General features: G+C 42.0%; 1 protein-coding gene across 1 annotated transcript in view; it reads right to left on the bottom strand.

Annotated features, from left to right (window-relative positions):
• Positions 1 to 4,698, bottom strand: part of PGM5 (phosphoglucomutase 5) — a 165,048-nt gene extending 160,350 nt beyond the window's left edge. Inside the window, exon 1 of the mRNA XM_079789899.1 lies at positions 3,934 to 4,698. Within this exon, the coding sequence (XP_079646025.1) occupies positions 3,934 to 4,194 (261 nt within the window). The 5' untranslated portion in view covers positions 4,195 to 4,698. The remainder of the gene's footprint in view (positions 1 to 3,933) is intronic.
• Between the last annotated feature and the right edge of the window lie 18,057 nt (positions 4,699 to 22,755).

Genomic DNA, 22,755 nt, shown 5'->3' on the forward strand with positions numbered 1-22,755 from the left:
GGTAGTTTGGGACTAAAAAAGAAGATTATAACACAGAGGAGAAAGAGAGAGAATGCTCTTAGCCAGATGGATCTACCCAGAGAAGGGTGAAGGCATTCTTGTAGCCATTATGTTGTATTTAGCTCTTGAACTCATTAAGAGATTAGAATAAATCGGTATATGGATAATTTAAACCCCTAAAGAGGATCTGAAGCAGATGGGAATAGAAAGAGAATAAAAAATCAACTAGTTACAAACTAAGTTTAGTCACAATTCATTTAAATGACACAATTTACTCTTTGTACTTAGTAATTATTTTTCTTTTTTAGTATGACATTGTTTGTATTTTTAAAGGGGAATTAAAATACTTATAGGGATTTTTTTAGGTATATTCACATAGCCACATAAAGACTACAAAAACAGGTAAAGAAGTATCTTTTCACTCACAAATCCAATCAAATTGATTCTATAAAAATCCAGGTGTCCATAGCAATATTCAAAAAAGTAAAAGCAAAACAAAAGTCATGTACAACAATGGAGGTTGCTGTTTCACCAAATCTTACTATGAAAACTGGTGCTGTAAAGAGAGAAATAAATATATATTCTGCTTTCCAGAGGGAACTCTATTACAAGGTAACTAAATGGCCCAATTGTGAGGAAGCTGCCCCAACCTATAGTAAAATGCCAACTAAAACATGCAGGAGGAATAGGAGAATTAGCAAATCAACATTTTGAAACCCCTAATGAAACAATTTACTCAAACCAGGATCACTCATGGATGTTAAAACAAATGGATGAAGGTTGATAAGGAAACAAATATTCACATGGTACTTAGTTTGCCCCACAGGCTACTTGCTAGTCCCAAGGCGGAAAATAATAGAAGCTACCGACAATCACCACAATAACCCTGTAATCATTTTAGCATCACGAATAATGGAACCACCAGGGATTATGCTTCCTAATGTGATACAACATGAACATATATCATCATCTATAAAATATTCTTGTAAAAAAATTGTTGACCCTAAATCTAATTAAGCCTTTGCAACTAATTTTTAGTTCAACAAACAAACAAATAAAACATGAATATAGTAAAAAGTTAAATGACACCATCAAGAAATAAATAAAAAATTCCAAAAGCGGGGGGGGGGGGGGGGGAGGGCTGAGAGGGGAGATTCTATAGGACAATTGACTGGCCTAGTCTCTCCAACAAGTAATTTTCATTAACAAAAATAAAGAGGGAAGTATTTTCTAGGTTAAGAGAGACTTAAGACAAATAATCAAATGCACTGTGTGTTTATTGATTAGAATAAACCAGCTTGAACAAACCACCTATAAAAACTTTTTAAAATAAGTGAGGAAATCTGAATGTGGTCTTGGTAATGAATGATACAAAGAAATCACTTTTTATTTTGTTTGGAATGAAAGTATAATTGTCAAAGAAAATTTCTTCTTTTTTAGAGATCCATACTAAAGAATTTAGAGGTAAAATGTAATTTTCTTTAATATACTTTAAAATACTTTACTCCCTAAAGAGATGAAATAAGTATAGAAAAAATGTTAGTTTAGGGTATGGGCATATGAATGTCATTAGTTTAGTCTCTCTACTTTTCCAAAAGTTCAAAAATTTCACAACTTTATAATAAAAATGGAAAATCCCAAATTGTACAGGGATATATCTGAGAATCCATTTCAAAGTTTATGAGATATTAAAACATTGGTAATGTAGTTTATCATTTTACAAATTCCAAACTTCTGTTCTCCTCCATCAATTACATAATCAAAGAACAACTAAAGTTTTTGTTTTTTTTTATAGAAAATTGTTTTGTAAAATTAACATTTTAATAAAAACCAAGATTTTTCAGATAGAGAGAATGCAGTCCCCCAGTCAGATTCCAGCCAGATCAAAAAAGAAGAAACTCTATTTTTCTACTATTTTCTAGCCTGTTTATTGAATATTTCATAAGAAATCAAAAAAGGTCAAAGCATTTGGAATCAAAGTTCATAGTTCCCGAATATAACTCAACAGTCCAAATTAGGAGACAAGTCCATTCCCACCAATTTGCAATTACTCAAGAACAATTTTGCTTACAGTTATCAAAACTGCCTTTCCCAGAAGCCAGCCTTCTGATTATTCACTTTGCTTTAGCAAAAGTCCCCAAGAACTGAACAAAAATAAGGATAAGATTGGTTAAAATGAGCTGTTTCAAAATTTTGATAAATATCCACCATTCTCTTCACCCATGTCCACCCGCCTTAGAAGTAGTACTTTCAGAATATTTAAGAGATGAACTTCTATATTGATTCTTCACAACCACTGTGAGGTTACATTTAACTCTATTTTAAGCATATATTAACTTGTGCTAACTATCTCCTAAAATAAACTTTGTTCAAAGTTAATAAAATGTGTTTACCAGAGAAAACACAATATTGGACAGGCTATGTTTCTCTCATCCCTGGAAAAAACTGGAAGGAGTATGCAAGCTGCCATGCTTCTCCCAAGGCTTATTATTCTCCATCATTCCACAGGAACAGCTTTGTCAGACAAGAGTAAAAGACAATTTGTCAACCTTTTTGCAAATCCCTGATTCTAGCCAATTTTCACCAATCCCAAGTGAGAACCAGAGAGAAATTCAAGTCTTTTATCTCCAGCATCATTGTCTGCTGGGGTTGGAAATCACAAATCCACAACCCAATTCACCCCTTGGCCCTGTTTCTCCCAATTGGTTTTGGTTATTTAAAAAAAAACAAACAACTATTTCCTCATCCCTGAAGCATTGGGAAGGGGAAATTATAGTAGACAAACATGAAGCATGGACAACCCCAAATCTCACTGGTTCTCGTTCTCCCTCTCTCTCTATAGTAGACAAACATGAAGCATGGACAACCCCAAATCTCACTGGTTCTCGTTCTCTCTCTCTCTCTCTCTCTCTCTCTCTCTCTCTCTCTCTCTCTCTCTTCTCTCTTCTCTCTCTCTCCCTCTCTCTCTCTCTCTCTCTCTCTCTCTCTCACACACACACACACACACACACACACACACAAACACACAATGGGTGGGGGGAGGAAGGAAGGAATCCAAATGCCAGACAATTGTTTAGTTTCACTTTTTTAAAGGTTCACACTCATTTATACATCTGCAGAGATTTCACTTAAAGAAACGTTCTGTGTGTGTGGGTCTGACTACATTAACAAGGCCGAAATTACTCTTTAAGACAATGTTTCCCATATAGAATTCAGAGATCTCTGAAATTAGTTATCTCTCTTGTGAAAGTCCTTGAGAGGCCGCTGGATTGGGAAGGAGAAAATAGGGATATGAGGATATAGCAAACGTTGATTCTAGTTGTAGGATATCAAGGAACGAGGGAGAAGTGGGGGGTGGGGGTGACTGAGAATTCCAATTGCAAAAGAAGGCTGCAGAGGTCGTGAGAGAATGGAGAGGAAATGAGGATGAAACGCAAAGGGAGAAAAGGCATGAAATGTGGTCAAATGCCAAAGGGCATCTTGGAGAGAAGTTGGGAATTGCTTTAAGAAAGGCATTGCAAATCTCATTTCAGACCATTTAAAGATGTCTCCAGGAAACTGAGAGCCCAGGCTGCATAGCATCAAATTGATCCCTACCCCATTTCCATCCGAATCAAATTAATCATAAAATAATTTCACTGGGTTCATGAACCAACGATATTAAAAACCTTCACCGTTTGCACTTGCCAAACATGTCGGGGATCAACACTGCTGTGTGTTCTGAGACAACACTACTGTTAAACTTGGCAGACCCAAACTTTAGGGTGGAAGATGACTGCAAATAAGACAATGTCCTGGGTGCACCAGGGAGGCTGTGGGGAGCGGCTGGGCGAAAGGACCTGGGCTAGGAGAGCGCCGAGCCGGCAGGCTGAAGGGGGCGCGGGCGAAAACCTGGGACAGCAGCGGGAAGCCAGGGACGACCAGGTAACTCACCCCGTTGGCCGCAGCCATCTGCACCACGATCTCCGTGGCCGTCCTGCTGAAGTACCTGCCGTCGCTGCCCACCACCATGGTGCAGCCCTGGCGATCGCGCAGGTCAATAGACGACAGCACGCTCTGGATGAAGTTGGGCAGGTAGTTGCGCTGGCCCTCGAAAAGCCCGGTGGGCCGCCGCAGCCCCCCGCCCCCAGTGGGCCGCTGGTCCTCGTAGGGTGCCGTTGGCACGGTCAGCACCGGGATGGGGCTTCCCTCCATGGCGGCTCCGGGCCGGTCCTGCCGCGGCTCCCGGGAGCCGGAGGGAATCTGCAGCCCGGGAGGAGGGGGGTGCACCAACCTGGCGGCGGGCCCGAACTCCGCCTCGCGCCCCGGCCCCCTCCCCGAGCCGGCCCACAGCCTGCGCCCTCCCGCGGCACCGACCGGTGGATCCTCTCCAAGCGGCCCCTCGCTGCCCCAGCAAAGTTTGGCCTCTACCTTCCAACAAACTTCCTCTCCAGCTGGATGGCCCTAGGGGCCCGCAGTTTTTCCCCCCAGCTGGACTCACTTTCGGGGTGTCTTCCCCAAAACCTGTTCCCAGTGCCAGCTACTCCCTCCCCTGGCGGCTCCTATTCTTGTGTCTGACCCAAGCCTTCCCCAGCAACGGACTGTCTCCGGGGCCCACCCTCCGCTAGAAAATAGCCCGGGAGTGGTGAGACCTGGAGGAGGATTTGGGATCCTCTCTGGCACCCCCAGTCCCTCTCCCCTTTCACCAACAACCCTGTCTCCTCGTCTCCCTGGGAGTGAGCAGTTTACTCGCACAAGTTTCTCTCTGGAACAAGGACAAGGGAGGGAGTCGGGGTGGAGGTGGGGGTGGGGAGGGGGGACTGAAACTTTTGCCATCAGCAACAGCCCCAGCCAAAAATAACCCTGGAAAGGCAAGCTGAGAATTGTTATCTTCTGCCAGCGATGAAATTGGAGGCTGGGTGCTGTGTGTGTGTTTGTGTGTACACACCCTCCACCACTACCATTTGTTGCAGGGAATCACATACTGTCAGGCCCTTCCATCCAGCAGGGCCCGCCCAGCCATCAACACTTTTCCCCTGGCTATCTCCAGATAGCCCACATTTCAGTATAGAAACATTTCTTCCTGTGGTAGTTGCAACAGCAGCAACAAAGACCCACATTTTCTTCTTGCCCTTCCCACCCTCGCTAGCCCAGCTCATGCTTAGAAACAGGCTTGTCCCACACTGTATTTGCCCATATTGCTGAGCTCTTTTTAATATCCTACCAGAAATGAATGAACAAACTCAAATTAAGTAAAGACAGGGTACTAGGAACTGTTAGGTCCTTTCCAGGGGTCCTCTCATTCTGCATGGGCTAGCGATGGTCTGCCCTGTCTCCTTAAAGCTCACCTGAAACCCAAAACCAAAAAATACCCCCATAGAAAATAGGAATAAAGAGAGAACAGACTAAAAAGATAAAACCCTAGAGTCCATTCCCCTGAATTTGTGGTTGAGGGAGCCTTGGATTAGCACCAGACAGACCTCAACCCTTCTAAGGATCTGTGCATATCGCTATGGTGTGGGGTTTTTTAAATCACTTTCTAATAACATTTCATGTTGCAAAGAAGGACAGTATTATTCCCAGGAGAAGAGAAGGTGGTAAGTCCTTTCCCCTAGTAAAGACATAGCCCCCAAGCCTAGAGTTGCCCAAAAGACCTCCAGGACTTCATCTCTCCACTTTCAGCACCTGCCTCAGTCTTGATATCTCCGTCATTCTGTCCCAACAAAGCTCAGCTCCTTCCACCAGACTAAAGACAAGTCAGGCACATCTCATACAAGATTTTACAGTTTTACCAGTCAAGAGGAAAGCCACTTTTCTTAGTTCAAATCCCCAAATTCCCAAAGACTCTGATTGGCCCAGCACAAGGGAATGTGCCCAACTATATTACCAGAAAAGAACCCCACAGTGAAAGGGAAAACAGTTCCTGCAAAGGAAGGTGTTATGCTCCAGAGCAGCAGACCACCGGTTGGCGACCACTGCTCCAGAGGGAAGATAAATGGATGACCAAATCACAATTGTTCACCACATCCTTCACACTTTCACTGATCAAGTATTTTGAAAATTATTTTTTTCACTGAATTCACATAGTACTTTGTATCACTAATAAGGAATGTTTCCCATGTTGCTATACCTTTCTGCATATATTTTCTCTCCTCTAGCTGTATGTGACCTTGGAATAATCCCTTAACCTCTCTTTACCTTAGTGTCCTCACTGTAAAATGGGCAGTATTATAATCCTTACCTCATAAATTGTTGGTACGATTAAAATACTTAGTACAGTGCTGGACAAATGTTAGATGTTTATATTATTGCCATCAATGTTGCATTTATCATTATTAATGTATAACAAGAATTACAGTCTATATATTTGTAGACCACCACTGTACTTAAAGGGTCTTGGGCATAGGTGATATTTTATAAAGATTGGTGGAATTAATCTGTGGGCTTTGACAATGGGAACTAAAGACATATAATTTGCCCTTGAAACAAAATAAAGTTTTATAACTAAAGAAATATCTTCAAAGCTACCTCCAAATTTGATCCAGTTAATTTTAATAAATTTGTCACAGTGATGGAGAATGAAACCCGAGAGGGCCCCATAGGTAAGAAATGTCTTGCACATAGTTGCTCGCTGGTAACATGAGAAGGTCAGGTTAGATCAGTGTTTCTCAGTGGGTTTTCCTCAGAACATGAGTGCTACCTAATGCTGCACAAAACAAGGATTTCGTGGCTAAGTAACTTTTTAGAATCCTGCACACTCTACCCCATTCTTGGAGCTTCACAATGCACATTTTCATATTCAAAGCTCTGAGAGGTCCCACAGGAAAGACATCAGTTTAACTTTTTTTAAAACTCGTGCTTCCCAGCCTAAATTCACAAGACCAGTTTGCTTAAGGAAAGAGACTCAGACTACCTTTATGACTACAGTGGTGACATCCCCCTTCCCATTTGTGTGTCCTCAGGGGGCTAGGTCAGGGATAAATACATTTTCCTGCTTCTAGGGACTGGTCACCCTTTGTACTGAGCTCAGAGCTCTCGGCAGCATGGGTCACAATGAAGGGCAGCTCTGTTTGCCTAGAGATGCCTTTCAGCCTTCTCTGAGCCTCTAGTCTAGAGAAAGGCATCTCACTGAGAATTCTTGGCATGAAACAGGAGCAACTGATATGTCTTCCCTTTCCCTTGGGACTTCCTTGCTCTCAAAAAAAAGGTGTCAGCCAGCACCTTCATGTAGAGAAAAACACTAGCTGGCTCAGCAAGATCAGCATTTCCCAAAAAGAGAATTTAGGGTAAAGTAAGTGTTGAAACACTACATACTTTATCCTCTATCCTGTAGATTCACAAAGCACAATAGCATATTAAAGACTGAAGTTCCGTAGGAAAGAATACTCAACTTTAACCCAGAATTTCCAAATTTTATCTGACTATGGGCCCTTTTCCAAAACAGAGCAAGGACATTAATATTCTATGAAACACTTTAGATCTTTCAGGTCCCTTCCAGATAAATCATTCAATGATTCCCTTTTTTACTCATGAAGCATTAAAAGAATAATTTCTGTCAGGTTTCTATTAAGAAAGTTACTAGAATTTGCAAAAGGGAGCAGGTAAAATCACCCAATTAAAAAATATACCCTTGAGCCCGGCTGGTGTGGCTCAGTGGTGGTTAAGTGTCGACCCATGAACCAAGAGGTCGCTGTCCAATTCCCTGGTCAGGGCACATGCCCAGATTATGGGCTCGATTCCCAATAGGAGGCGTGCAAGAGGCAGCCAATCAATGATTCTCTCTCATCATTGATGTTTCTATCTCTCTCCCTCTTCCTTCCTCTCTCTGAAATCAATAAAAACATATTAAAGAAATATAAACCGTTGAGTGATTTCGAGACTTAAAATGACTTACATATATATTTATATATAATTTTATATGTTCTGTTCTTCCACCCTCCCACCCCCACCTCCGATGCCCTGGCTGGCAGAGAAGGCTGGCACACACATTTGGTCATGGTAGTTAAGTATTCCTATTGAGTTGAAGTCTACTTCAGTGCACACAGGGAATGCTAAAAACATGCTGTTGACTCATTGACTCTAAGAGCCGAAGAAATGCCAAAAGTACAGGACAAGCGCCAGAAAAGCAGGTGGAAAATGTCATGAGGCAGTCATTCCTCTAAGGAAGCACCAGTTCCCTTTTTAATCTGCCCAAACACCTTCGGATAGTGGAGAAAGTCCATTATATTTCTCCCAAAATACCATCTTCCACTAAGCCTTCTGTTCCCTTTCACTGTGTCCAAATGAAACAGCACATAGCAATCCCAACAGAACTTGGTGCTTCTCTACTGCCTTCATTGTAAGGCCACTAAGTGAATGTTCAAGTGATGTAAAGGTTCTTGTCTCATGTGTGTCTAGTGCACTTGTGCCTGTGTTCCCACACCTTGGGCTTCAAATATTTGTTTCCCACCTTCATCAATGACTGCATATGTGGCCTTGGACAACTTGCTTTCTCTCCCTAAAGCTAGGTTTCTGCACCTGAAAAATGGATATAATGCTACCTGCCTCCTAGGGTTGATGACCATATTCAAAGAGCTAATATGTAGCAATTGCTCAGCACAGTGCCTGGAACATAATAGGGGCTGAATAAGTGATTGCTACAATGATTATTATTGTTATTACCATTATTATTATTAAAAATAATTTTTATTGCTATTATATTTACTAAATTTATTATTACCATAATAATTATCCTAATATATAAAAACCCTGGGTCCATCATGATCGGAGGCTCGACCAACCATAAGTCAGTCCTGCAGTCAGTACTGGGTTGCCGTGGCGACCCAGCGCTGACTGCTGCAGCTGCAGCCACGGTGATCCAGCACTGACTGCTGAGGGGGCTTAAAATCAGGCCCAGAGACAGGCCTGAAGAGAGAAGCAGGGTCTGATACATAGCCTCTGTGGCAGCTGTTGATCAGCATTTGCCTCTCTCTTTCTCTCCAGCAGCGGCGCCTCCATTTCTCTCCAGGCCTCCACCTGGGCTGCTGATCAGCCCCGCCTTTCTGATCAGGCCCTGTTGATAGGCCCAGAGACGCTGACTGGCATAGAAACCGACCAATCAGAACCCATCTGGGTGAACTGTGAGGAGCCAATGGCTGCCCAGGAGGCAAAGCTTTTGACGCTGACTGGCATAGAAACCAACCAATCAGAACCAAATCTGGGTGAACTGTGAGGAGCCAATGGCTGCCTAGGAGGCGGGGCTTTTGAAGCTGACTGGCATAGAAACCAACCATCAGAACCAAATCTGGGTGAACTGTGAGGAGCCAATGGCTGCCTAGGAGGTGGAGCTTTTGACGCTGACTGGCATAGAAACCGACCAATCAGAACCAAATTGGCCAGCAGTGGAGGGCAGTTGAGGGCAAGATGAGGCCTGCAGGGGAGGGCAGTTGGGGGCGAGATCAGGCCAGCAGGGGAGGGCAATTAGGGGTGATCAGGCAGGCAGAGGCAGTTAGGGGTGATCAGGCTGGCAGGGAAGGGCAGTTGGGGGTGAGATCAGGCCAGCAGGGGAAGGCAGTTGGGGGCAATCAGGCCGGCAGGGAAGAGCAGTTGGGAGCAAGATCAGACTGGTAGGGGAGGGCTATTGGGGGCGAGATCAGGCCAGCAGGGGAGGACAGTTGGGGGCGACCAGGCCAGCAGGGGAGGGCAGTTTGGGGTGACCAGGCCGGCAGGTGAGGGCAGTTGGGGGTGATCGGGCCAGCAGGGGAGTGGTTAGGTGTTAATCAGGCTGGCAGGGGAGTGGTTAGGGGGTGATCAGGCTGGCAGGCAGAAGCGGTTAGGAGCAATCAGGCAGGCAAGCAAGCGAGCGGTTAGGAGCCAGCAGTCCCAGATTGTGAGAGGGATGTCCGCCTGCCGGTTTAGGCCCAATCCCTGTGGGATCGCGCCTAAACCGGCAGTCGGACATCCCCTGAGGGGTCCCAGATTGGAGAGGGTGCAGGCTGGGTGAGGGACACCCCCCCCCCCCAGTGCATGAATTTTGTGCACTGGGCCTCTAGTAAATAATATAATAGTAATGATTCTTAATCTTTGTATCGGTAGTATTGTCTTTGAGAGCAAGAATGAACTATGTCTGATTACCTTTTCAGCACACTATCTAGCATAACATCATAGGCAAAATAGGGAACTAGCGTTAAGGATTAAAAAATTTATTTTTATTGACCCTTAAATACTTTGTAACAGTGCAAAAGGAGTTGTCAGCCTAACACATGGAAATTCCCATTCCTGTGTGGTTTGTTTTTGGAGGTGCCACAGGATGCCTAGGAATCCTGAAGGGCTGCTTATCAACCTCCCAAGGCCAGCACAAGAAGCCAATGGGCAAAATAATGCGGGTGTAGTTTCCTGACCTTCATGCACTAGCCCCAACTTTGAAAAGCACTTAATGTTAATTGACTAACTTGTAAATATTGTTTTTGGAAAGCCAATAGTTTCCTTTTAATTCAGTTTTACCTAAAAATAATAAGACTGATCAACCAAGGATGAAGATTAAATTTCCAGGTGTCCCCCAAAATATCTAGAACCATCAATGATATATAATAATAGATTATTAAAAACTTTAGAAAGTCTTATCAAAGTTCCTCCTGTTATAAAAGGCAAAAATCTTTACTTTTCTAAAGGAATCTCTATACTCTTTTAATAGGTGAATTTTGTTAAAGAAATACAATTTAGATATTCATTAAAAAGAACTATACTTTCTATTAATTATATTTCATTAGTCATTTTTAATCATAACCTACATGGAATTTTTTCTTTGGTGTGTTGTGTGGTGTTTTTTGTTTTTTTTGTTTTTTGGTATGGTGGATTTTAGAAAGGGATCCCCAATATATGACTAATATCTAAATAAATATTTTAGCATTCCTTGCTAAAGTAATTTCTTTTCTTTTATTTATTTATTTTTTTTTTTTTTACAAAATTAGCCTTTTTTTAATTATTGACTTTAGAGAAGGAGGGAGAGAGGGAAGGAGAGAGGGAGGGAGGGAGGGAGGGAGGGAGGGAGGGAGGGAGGGAGATTGGTTGCCTCCCACATGTGCCCCAACTGGGGACCAAATCTGAAATCTGGGTATGTGCACTGAACAGGAATCCACCCCACCATCTTTTGGTGTATGGGACGATACTCCAACCAACTGAGCAACATTGGCCAGGGCTATAAAGTAATTTCTTAAAAACTATTTTATATTCATCTATATCATGGAGCTAAATAACAAGTATGCTGTACAAGCCAGTATTCCTACCTTATGAATGGATTTTTTTTTTCAGCTATGAAGTCTGGGTGAATTTGTATGATTGACAGTGAAATACTACGACATCAAAGCCAGTCAGTTTTGGAGTTGTGAACACATGCCATCCTCAAGTCCCTAGCCCAGCCCAGGCCTAGCTCAGATGTTACTTACCTATTTATCAGGAACACTGGTCCCAACAATTCTATGTACCCTGCCTGACCAATTTTCTCCATAAGATTCTTCCAGTCTTTTGTTCATTTCCTCAGAGCACATCTACAGAGGGCACAATAATTTGAAAATCAACTCAAGCAGATAGTGAACACAACTGCATTTTAACATAGGGTTTTCAGGACACACTAATTTAACCCAAAAGTGGTGCCAATGATTGGGGCTTTATGGTTATCAACTTCAAAGGGAAGCCAAGAGCACCTTCATTGTTTTGGCATTTTTCTTCCCCGTTTCTAATGTTTCCTCAGAACCTAGGAAGTGGTAACTTTTCAATTCTCATGGAATGGATTTTTTCCACTTTCAGTAGGAACTGAAATCAACCAGGTTTTTATCCAATAGCAGTTCTCTTTATGTATCTGAGATCCTCCAACATGTCCGACTTAGGGGCATCATTAGTGAGAGTGGCTCCACAATAACATTTTATCATTTAACTCTATCAGGTATTCAATAGAGGATGTTATTCCCTTTCACTGTCCAAACTTCTGACAGATATTAATCATTGGGATTCTGGAATAAGTAAATGGAATATCTGAAAATTGCTCCTGAATTTATGTTATTCTGAAATTTCATAACACTCTACTTACATGATTTTGAAAAATAACAGGAAAGCATAAGAATAAGCACAGCCCAGTCACGTGGCTCAACAGGTTGAGCATCATCTTGTGCAACAAAATGTTTCGTGTTCAGTTTCCAGTCAGGGCACATACATGGATTGTGGGTTCAATCCCTGGTTGGGGCACATATAGGAGGCAACTAATCGATGTTGCACATCAGTTTCTTTCTCTCTCTATCTCATTCTCATTCCCTTCCTTTCTCTCTAGAATCAAGGAAAATATCCTTGGGTGAAGATTAAAAAAGCAATAAGCACAGAATTATTCTGTAAAACTTTTCTATATGAAAAATTTTCATGGTCTTATGTTAAGAAAAGATATAATAACAAGTGGACGGTTTGCTAACACTATGAATCAACATATTGTGACAAGATTATAAAATCCAATAACATATAGAAATTGTATCTACCTGATAAAGACACAGGGTAATAGAAAACATTTTGAAAAACAAATGAACATGAACAAGATAAATGCTAAGATCATTTAAAAAATGGAAGATAATACCACAATTATTTAAAGACTATCACTTTTTAAATAAAATTTTTAACTCCACAAAACATCAACTGTTCTCTCCAACAGAATTCAAATAATGTAATATTTGGGTCTCCTGGCAAATGTAAGAGCACCACAGAGAAGCAGATGTCAGAATTGCCAATTTAATGACAATTTAATAAAAATTCCAAAACTTGTTATTTCTTAGAACAGCACTCACAGGATTTGTGAAAAGTATACTATGCATGTAAACTTATTAACATTTACTCGCTATCAGCAGAGGACAGAGACATGAAAGCACACTGAGAGCAACAGATACAGAAAGACTGACTAATTCTTCTCTCCTACTGCTCCTGTCCCCGTTCCCAGAAATGTCGACCTTGACCTTCAAATCCATGCATCAACAGTTCCTGCTCTTGCTCTCAACCTGAAGTCAGTGGATATCTTCATACCAGTAAGGTCTCTACACAGATTATATAAGCCTCAATTCTCACAGGAGAATTACAATCCTTCATACAATTTTCTTGATTTCAACTGATAGTTCTCAAGAATTTCGGAGTCCATGTAAAATTCCCAAGAAATTCACAGGAGCAATTTCCAAATGGAAACACTTTGCCTCTGTTCCTTTTCAGAAGAAACCATAAACATAGAGCTTTCCTTCTCCTCTCCAAATTTTCTCTGCCCACTTGTGATTGTCACTTCTTTAGTTGCCCAGCTAACAATTTCCCCATTTCTGGGGGTCCCAGTACTGTGAGGTGAGTTCTCAGTTGTTATGACCTTATTACATAACCTTCCATTCCTGACGATATACAAAGGGTTGACCCAGCAAAGAATGCCTGGCCCAATTGGATTCTCTCACTGTCTCTGGAATTTGACTACTGGAACCCAGACATACAGAGACTAGGGCCACTGTGGTTTAACCATATTGATGATGGGTGCATGAGCGATTCAATAGCTACATATCACTCATATCCAGGAGCTACTCTGAAACTCCTCTTTCTCAATTATGGATGCTTAAGGTGCCCCAATATTCCTCATTAAATCCCTCATGGTTTAAGCTAGTCAGAATTAGTTTCTGTTGCTTTCAATCAAAAGAACCTTAGCTAATACATCATTATTCCCTGGCCCTAGTTTGTTTAATTGTCCAGGAAAAGAAGGGAAAATGCCTTACTGGTTTAAAAAAGTGAGAACATACGATTCCATTTATGAGACATTTAGAAACACACATAGGAGCACTCTGTGTAGTTTATAACACATATATGTAGTCTGGGCATAAACTGTGAATAGTGTGCACATCCATATCAAGATCATGGTTGTCTGGGGGTGGGGGGAAGCGGTGGGACATAGGCCAGGAAGAGGCGCAGAGGGTACTTCAACATGGCAATGCTTGGTTCCAGGTGACCACACCACCCAGTTTTCCCAGAGCTGTTGAATTTACATCTGTAATCCCAGCATAACTATCAACAGCAACCCATTCTCTCTTAAAAGTATCCCAATTTGGATAGTAAGTTCTATGGCCACCCTTTAAGAACATTCCAAGTAATTATAGAAAAGTACTACTCTATATTTTCCTGTATGTTTGAAATATTTTATAGTAAAAATATTTTAAAGTTATTATGTATACAGACTACAGCTGCCAAAGCCCCTTACTTTGATATCCCAACCATGAACCCTTTAGACTCTAGAGTCTAGAGCACCTTCTTCACACAACACGTGTAAGGATGAAATGAGATCAGTCCTATACAGCACTCGCTCATCAGTGACCTGCACTGCATAAATGAGCTACCAGTAAGGTGACGTTTCTTTATATTAACAAATTCCTGTTAAGTAATTTACATATATTTTCATTTTAATTTTTTATGTAGGTGAGACACTTGTATGGCTAAAAATTCAAAAAATACAAAATGAAAAGTATTCCACCCCAGTTCCTGTTGATCTCCCTGGAGGAAACTAAATGTTACAGAATATCCTATGCTTATCAGAACAAGGAGAGAGAGTGTGTGTGTGTGTGTGTGTGTGTCCTCATTTGCAGCTTATAAAGACTCTTTGAAAAGCTTTATTATTTCTTCCACTTCACGTGATACAATTGAGGCCTAGAGAGATTAAGTGACTTGCTCAAGGTCACATAGCTAGTTATTAGCAAATTTTGGATTCAAATATCTGAACTATGGCATGTATTATCTGAATTAAAGAATAAGAATTAACTTAATTAAAGGCATAGTTTAAGCATCAAAGAAACAGGCTCATTTGGAAAGTTCTCTCATTCAAAAAAATCTCCCCTTTTCATAAGAAATTCTACCATTTCAGATTTTTACTTAAGAGTTTAGAGTGATCTGGAGAGAAACCAAGATGGCGTCATAGGTAAACACCTAAATTGCTCCTCGCACAACAATTTCATAACTACAACTAAAAGACAAAACGAACATCATCCAGAACCATAGGAAAGCTGGCTGAGTGGAAATTCTACAACTAGAAGGAAAGAGGAAAGCACATGGAGAATCAGAGGAGCTGCAAAAGGCTGAGGTACGGAGACACGCGCGTGGGCAACTGAGTGCCTGGCTGGCTTTCTCTAGCGGGAAGGAGACAAAAGCTCCCGACTGCACTGAACCCCAGTTCCGACTGCACTGAACCCAGTTCCAGGTGAGACCCTGGGGACCCAGGCTTATATGGGGGGAATCTGGACTGTCAGGCGGAAACTCAGGGGAGCCGTGAAAGGCAGAGGTCTGGAGGCGCACGTGCGAGTGCGCGAAAAGAGGACTGACTGCTGAGTGTGCCGCTGGCTTTCTCTAGCGGGTGGGAAACAGAAACCCCCCACTGCGCTGAACTCCAGTTCCAGGTGAGAATCTGGGAATCCAGATTCATTGGGGGAGAAACTGGACTGTCTGGCAGCGGGGGAAACTCGAGGGCAGCTTACTCTCAGAAGTGCTTGCAGCGATTACTGAGGGACACTGAGACCCAGGGGCCTCATAAGGCAGGGCTGACGGGAAGCCAAAACTGTCTGCTCAGCCCTGAGACTCTGCCCTATCCAAGCTGAGCACAGAGGCTTTTGCAATTTTGCAAGTCTGGTCTCATAAGGCTGTCTCCAGCACAGAAGTTCTCCCGGCATAGACACAGCTGATCCTCACAGCCAATTGGCCTGGTGGTCAATTCCTCCCAGTGATACCAACAACAATCAAGACTTAACTACAACAAGACTGTGCACACAGCCCACAAAGGGGTGCACAAAGAGTGTCCACCTCAGGTAAATGGGGAGGCCGAGCCACTGGGCCGTATAGGACACCTAGCACACAAAGCTACCCTACCAACTCAGGGAAGCAGTGAAAATGCAGAGACAAAGAAACAGATCACAAATGAAAGAAATGGAGGAAAACAAAGACTGGATATAGAGTTCAAAACCACGGTTATAAGGTTTTTCAAGAATTTCCTAGAAAAGGCCGATAAATTTAGTGAGACCCTCAAGGATATGAAAAAGGACCAACTAGAAATTAAACATACACTGACTGAAATAAAAAATATTATACAGAGACCCAACAGCAGACTAGAGGAACGCAAGAATCAAGTCAAAGATTTGAAATACAAAGAAGCAAAAAACACTCAACCGGAAAAGCAAAAAGAAAAAAAGAATCCAAAAATGTGAAGATAGTGTAAGAAGCCTCTGGGACAACTTCAAGCGTACCAACATCAGAATAATGGGGGTGCCAGAAGAAGAGAGAGAGCAAGATACTGAAAACCTATTTGAAGAAATAATGACAGAAAACTTCCCCCACCTGATGAAAGAAATAGACTTACAAGTCCAGGAAGCGCACAGAACCCCAAACAAAAGGAATCCAAAGAGGACCACACCAAGACACATCATAATTAAAATGCCAAGAGCAAAAGACAAAGAGAGAATATTAAAAGCAGCAAGAGAAAAACAGTTAATTACCTACAAGGGAGCACCCATACGATTGTCAGCTGATTTCTCAACAGAAACTATGCAGGCCAGATGGGAGTGGCAAGAAATATTCAAAGTGATGAATAGCAAGAACCTACAACCAAGATTACTCTACCCAGCAAAGCTATCATTCAGAATTGAAGGTCAGATAAAGAGCTTCACAGATAAGAAAAAGCTAAAGGAGTTCATCAACACCAAACCAGTATTATATGAAATGCTGAAAGGTATTCTTTAAGAAGAGGAAGAAGAAGAAAAAAGTAAAGGTAAAAATTATGAACAACAAATACATATCTATCAACAAGTGAATCTAAAAATCAAGTGAATAAAAAATCTGATGAACAGAATAAACTGGTGAATATAATAGAATCAGGGGCATAGAAAGCGAGTGGACTGAAAATTCTCAGGGGGAAAGGGGTGTGGGGGGTGCGGGAAGAGAATGGACAAAAATCATACACCTATGGATGAGGACAGTGGGGGGGAGGTAAGGGCAGAGGGTGGGGTGGGAACCGGTTGGAGGGGAGCTATGGGGAGGAAAAAGAGGAACAACTGTAATAATCTAAACAATAAAGATTTATTAAATTAAATTAAATTAAATTAAAAATTAAAAAAAAAAGTTTAGAGTGATCTGCTCTTATCCTAGAGCTCCCTAATTAAAATAGAAATCTTGGAAGGCTAACTATATCCTAACACTGTGAAATCATGGGCTCCTCTTCCACAGGCCAGGCACTGAAGAAAGGGTTCGAGAGGGTGGCCAGGGGGCATCCTTAAGGAATGGGAATAAGAAACTGAAAGGCAAGATAGCATATGAGAAAGAAAACCTACCTCATGGCTTCCCCTTGTACCTGCCCTAACTCTGTTCTCTTAGGTTCAGCCACTGATTTGTGATCAGATCTATGATGGATTTTTTTCCAACCAATCTAAGTTGTTTTTAAAGTGATAATGAAGCCCGGCCAGCATGGCTCAGTGGTTCAGTGTCGACCTAAGAACCGTGACCTTTTGGTTCATTTCCCGATCAGGGCACATGCCCAGTTGCCAGCTTGCTCCCCAGTAGGGGGTGTGCAGGAGGCAGCTGATCAATGATTCTCTCTCATCACTGATGTTTCTATCTCTCTCTCTCTTTCCCTTCCTCTCTGAAATCAATAAAAAAATATTTTTTAAATTATGATGAATATTGATTTGGTCTCTTCATCCAACATTCCAACCTGGGTCTTATTTCAACCAAGGGCACAATTGCCAAGCAGAGTGTGGGTGGCTAATTCTCCCCCATGAGAATCAGAAGATTCTGAGTTAACCAATATCACCCACCTAAACACCTGCTAGTTTGTATGCTTAGTCCTGAGCAGCACTCCCCCTCCCCTAGCCTCAAGTTCTTGATATAGCAAAGCTAGCTCTCCCCCAGGAAAGCCCCAAGCATCCTGGGGCAAAAACAAACAAAAAAACAGACAAACAAACAAACCAAATGTGAACTCAGGAACAATTAGCCAAAGTGTGTTTCTATCTGAAAAGGATGTTTAGAGCTTCCTACAGGTAGCAATGAAGCCAATCCACAGGACCCACAGGAAGCTTACTCCCAACAAACACAAATTACAAGATGGAGGAAAAGGAGAAGTCACCTTACCTTGGGAAGCACAAGTGATTGGCTCAATATGGTAAAAATATTTGTTCCTGAGCCAAATATTTGCCTGATAATTTGGATAGTTTGCACAACCAGAAAAATCAGTCATCCATTAGGAAAATGTGTTGCTAAAATCAATGGCTTCTAAATAAAGTACTGAAGTCCATGACATAACCTCATGTTTCTCCAGTTTTCTCATTCTTCCCATAGGTTTTCCATTGCACAAAGCCCACCATTAACAACCCTCCCTGCTGAAATCTAGCTATCCAAGGAAGAGTATCCAGAAACAGAAAACACAGATAGGGGAGGCTCTTCCTGCTAGGACTGCTGCTTTAGTTTAACTTGAAAAAAGCCCACACCCAGTTACTAATGAAAAACATCTGAACCATCAGGTCTTCCCACAAGCAAGTGGTGCTGATGCTTCCTGCTTGCTCCATTCTACATGAAATGCACAGATAGCAAGAGGAGAAATGGAGCCTGCCAGGAGAGCAACATTCCACCGACCCTGATTTAGCAAGACATTTCCATATCATATGTCCAACCAGCTGCAATTCCTCCACTGCTTTTGTGCAAAGTTCTAACTCATCTTGCTGAATTTCCTGATTTAAAAGTCTAATTCCTTTCACCAAAAGTGTGGCAGAAGGAAATAGGTATACCACCCTCTCCTGCCAGATCTCCCGAGACCAAAGCTCCTGCATTTGCAATCTGTAAAAACTGGTCCCAGTATGCTATGCAGGGGGTACCAATCCAATGTTCTCCTTTTATTAGTGCCACAAAAACTTGGCTGATGACAATGGAGGAAAAACAAGTTTATCAATTACATCAGCTACTAAGCTTACTCCTCCAATAAAATAAAAGCCTAATGTCCCTTATTCTTTTGAAATAAAAAATGCAAATTAAAAAGGAGTCACAGTTTTTAAACGTGACACACTTTCTCTAAGCAGTGAGCTACTTACAGATGCAGTGTTTACATGGCATAATCTTCCTAGAGCCAGGGTTATAAGGCTCAGCTGTGGTTCTGTGTTTAGGACTAGGGAAAAGGTAACCAGGCCTGCCAGGGGACAGTGACTTAGGGAAGGAGCCCACGAGAGAAAAGTAAGTAATCCCATTTGTTGATTATACAAACAATACACTTACATGCAGATACACACAAACATGCATACATAATACAATCCTTTCCTACATGTAATTAGCCCATAATGGCCTCTCCTGGCTAATCATTAAGGCAAATCTTTCCTCCTTTTCCTGCACCTTTCTGGGCTTCCTTTTATTACTTCCTTTATATATAAATGATCAACTCACTTTCTGTAATTTGTAGTCTACTACCCCAATTTCTCCTACACTGTCTATTTACACCATTGGCTACCACAGCTGCTAGGCATCCTCAAGCCCTCCGCTTCCCTCTTACACTTGAACATAGACATTTCCAGTGGGCATCACCACATCATCCGTACTGCTTTATTAATTTTTTATTGCACGTAAGAGAAATCTCAGGCGCGCAAACTAGAAGGAGACAGTAGGAAGAAAGTATCATATGAAGAAAGTTTATTCTACTAGTCACAAGGAACCATCCTTTTGACATCAAATCATCCTCTGAATGCACTTACGGTACCAAATGGAAGTGCGCACGAGGAAAATGGTCCAACAGCACCACTTACAGTAAAAGCTGTTAAGTGCAACCGAGCTGGTTTGTGTGAGCAAAGAAAAGCAAGCTGGGGACCTGGCTCATCAGAAAGACTGACCTCGCCCAGTCTCTGCAGAAAGATTATGCTGGTGACAGGAAGCCAGTGCAATCATTTTGTCATCACATGCATGGAACACACGGATTCCAGCAACTCCTGGGCAGGAAATGTCAATATCAGGCTCTGCTACAGGATAAGGAGTAACTCCCAATTGAGATAACTGATTTTCATCAGAGGCTCCTGGTGCCTGGAAAGACAGACCAGGAAATCCTGCATTATATCTGGTGCATAGAACTAAAGCATTTATCCCTTTGTAATCAAGGCTTCCCTCCCCCACCCCCCACCCCCCCACACACACACCACCAACTCAAATAAATCCAGACTCTGGAACTGCCTCTTCTAACTTCTAACTAACTTGCTTTCGGAGTTTCCAGGTCAAAAAGAAATACAGCACAAAAACACTTTCTCCTTAGGGATTATACACAAATTCCATCAGTCTGTTTCTTTTCCACATCAAGCAACAAAGCCATCAGACCTCCATCCTCCCTTTGGCTCCTTCTTGGTTAAGTAAGATCAATCTTAGACTTCTGTCTCCAGATGGCAGGTTACAAGCGAGGGAGGCTTGGCTAGGAAGGTCCTCTCCATGCCTCTGCATTCAAGCAAGCCAAAGTGGACAGGCACAAACAATTATGGCTGCATTCCAGTTCCACAAACCTCACAGTTAAGAATGGGAAGTGTGTGTTTGTCCATTCCTATATGTGTGTTGGTGACAGAGAGTTAAGTTATACTTTTCATTGGCTACATTATTTAAATTCATCAAACACTGACTCTACCTTCACTCTGGCTGGGTAGACCTAATTCAGGGCATATTCTCAATAGCCTTAACCTCCTCAAATCAAAGAAAAGAATCAGATTATTATTAAATTCAAACAAAGTCTTGTTTTATTTTATTTTTAACGTGCCTATTTCTCTGTAAACCTTGGTTCGGCAAAGATATTATTATAAAATGCAATTCTTACATTTCAGTGTCTAACTACACCTTTAATAAGTGTCCTCCCTCCAGTCTTCCCCATATACTCTCCATTAGATGACCTTCTCAACTTTAAAATCATAGGTATCAAAATGCTCTGCCTAAAGAGAGCCTAGCGACTGCCCAATCCTGTGATTTGATGAGTGAGGGCATTTAAGCCCAGAGAAGGGTAAGTCATTTGTTCCCAATGTCGTAAAGAAATAAGAGAGAAAATGACCAGTTGGCAGTTCCCATTTATGTTCAAGGACAGAGGTCCAGGATCACAGGTATCACTGAATTGTGCTGTGTTCCTGCCTCCTTATTTAGGAATTTTATTTTGAATCAGAGTCAGTGACTTCTTTTTCACACTCATTGAGCTCTGTCCTCATGGGCTGTCACAAGGCATCCTGGTAGCATAGGTCATAAAGACCATTTAGCTAGTTCAAGAAATTAACCCAGGCAGGCGAACCAGCTCCTTTCCTCATGTCCAGTAAACATGCTCTATCCAGGAGAAGTTGCCAGAATTGGGACTTTCCTTCACCCTGATTTTGACCTGTGTATGAATGAATTACTGTGTTAAGACAGCTTTCCTGGCTGTTTAGTGAGCAAGACTTTTTTTTTCTCATTTTTATAGTGAAATATTAAATGAAAAGTGCAGACATTTATTTCATGACCTCTTATCCTCTTATAATTTTCTTGTGGACATAATGAGTTTCTGTCTCTCTCCCTGGTGACCAAAAGAGTAACTAGTGCAAAGCAGGCACTCAATAAATATTTTTTGAATAATGATTCCTGCAACCCAGTACATAAGTTTTGCAGAATGCTTACCCCATAAATGATCTAACATATAGTCTCACTCAGCCCATCAAAATCAAGGGTTGCTTTTTTTCAGCTCTCATAGTCCTTTTTGCAACTGCCTTCTCAGCATTTCCAAAACTTGAGTCATCCTATCTTCATAATTTTTCTCTGTCATATACTTCTATTATTTAAATGGGCTTACTCCTAAAAGCCAGCTTTATCACTGCTATCTATCAAAGGCCACAACACTTGCTCTAAGTAAAGTACTCCTAACAATAAATTCACAGCTATTAACATTTTTAAATGTTTATCCACAGAAAGATAACCATGACCCCTCAGCCAATGCTCTTTCCTCTGCTCCCAGGTCCTTGTTTCTCCAAGTACAGTTGGCAATCTAGAAGTATCAGTGTGCCCTGGAGGCTTCCAAAAATGCAGAAGCTCGGCCCCACCCCAGGTCTACTCATTCAGATTCTGCATTTTAACAAGATTCCAGTTGATTCAGGTGCACATTAAAGTTTGAGAAGCCCTGGTCTAGATCAATAGTTCTCTAAAGAGAGCCTGTTAAGTTGATGGGTAAGGGAACTGAAGCCCAGCAGAGGGTAAGTCATTTGTTCTCAGTATATGAGAACCATCTGAGGAGAAATACGAAATGCTGATGCCTGGGCTCTGCCTCCCAGGGATTCCAATGTAAGTATCTGGGGTTTGGCTTAGGTAATTTAGTCCTAATAAAAAGATGGCAGGTTACAAGTGAGGAAAGTCTGTACAGCCACATTAAAACATAGGGGTCTAGATCAGTGATCCTAGAACTTTGAGGGCTTGATCCTAGAACCACCTGGAGGGCTTGTTAAACCACAGATAGTCTGTCCCCACTCCCAGAGATTCTGGTTCAGGAGATCCTCATGGAGCCTGAGATTTTGCACTTGTAGCAAGTTCCATGCTAATGCTGCTGTTGCCAGGACCACATTTAGAGAATCCCTGCTAGCTAGATGGACCATACAAGATCAACACTCAGCTCTTTCCAAGAACTTTTCTAGCCCCATATACAAGCTGTAGTTGAAGCAAGCATCTTAAGGGTAAAAAATGTTTAACTATAAAATGTTAAGGTACACAATGCCCAGGTGTTGGGGGGGGGGGCGGGTAGGGGGTTGTCTCTCC

This window comes from Cnephaeus nilssonii, assembly GCF_951640355.1.
Source record: "Cnephaeus nilssonii genome assembly, chromosome: 14".
NCBI classification, from domain to species: domain Eukaryota; kingdom Metazoa; phylum Chordata; class Mammalia; order Chiroptera; family Vespertilionidae; genus Cnephaeus; species Cnephaeus nilssonii.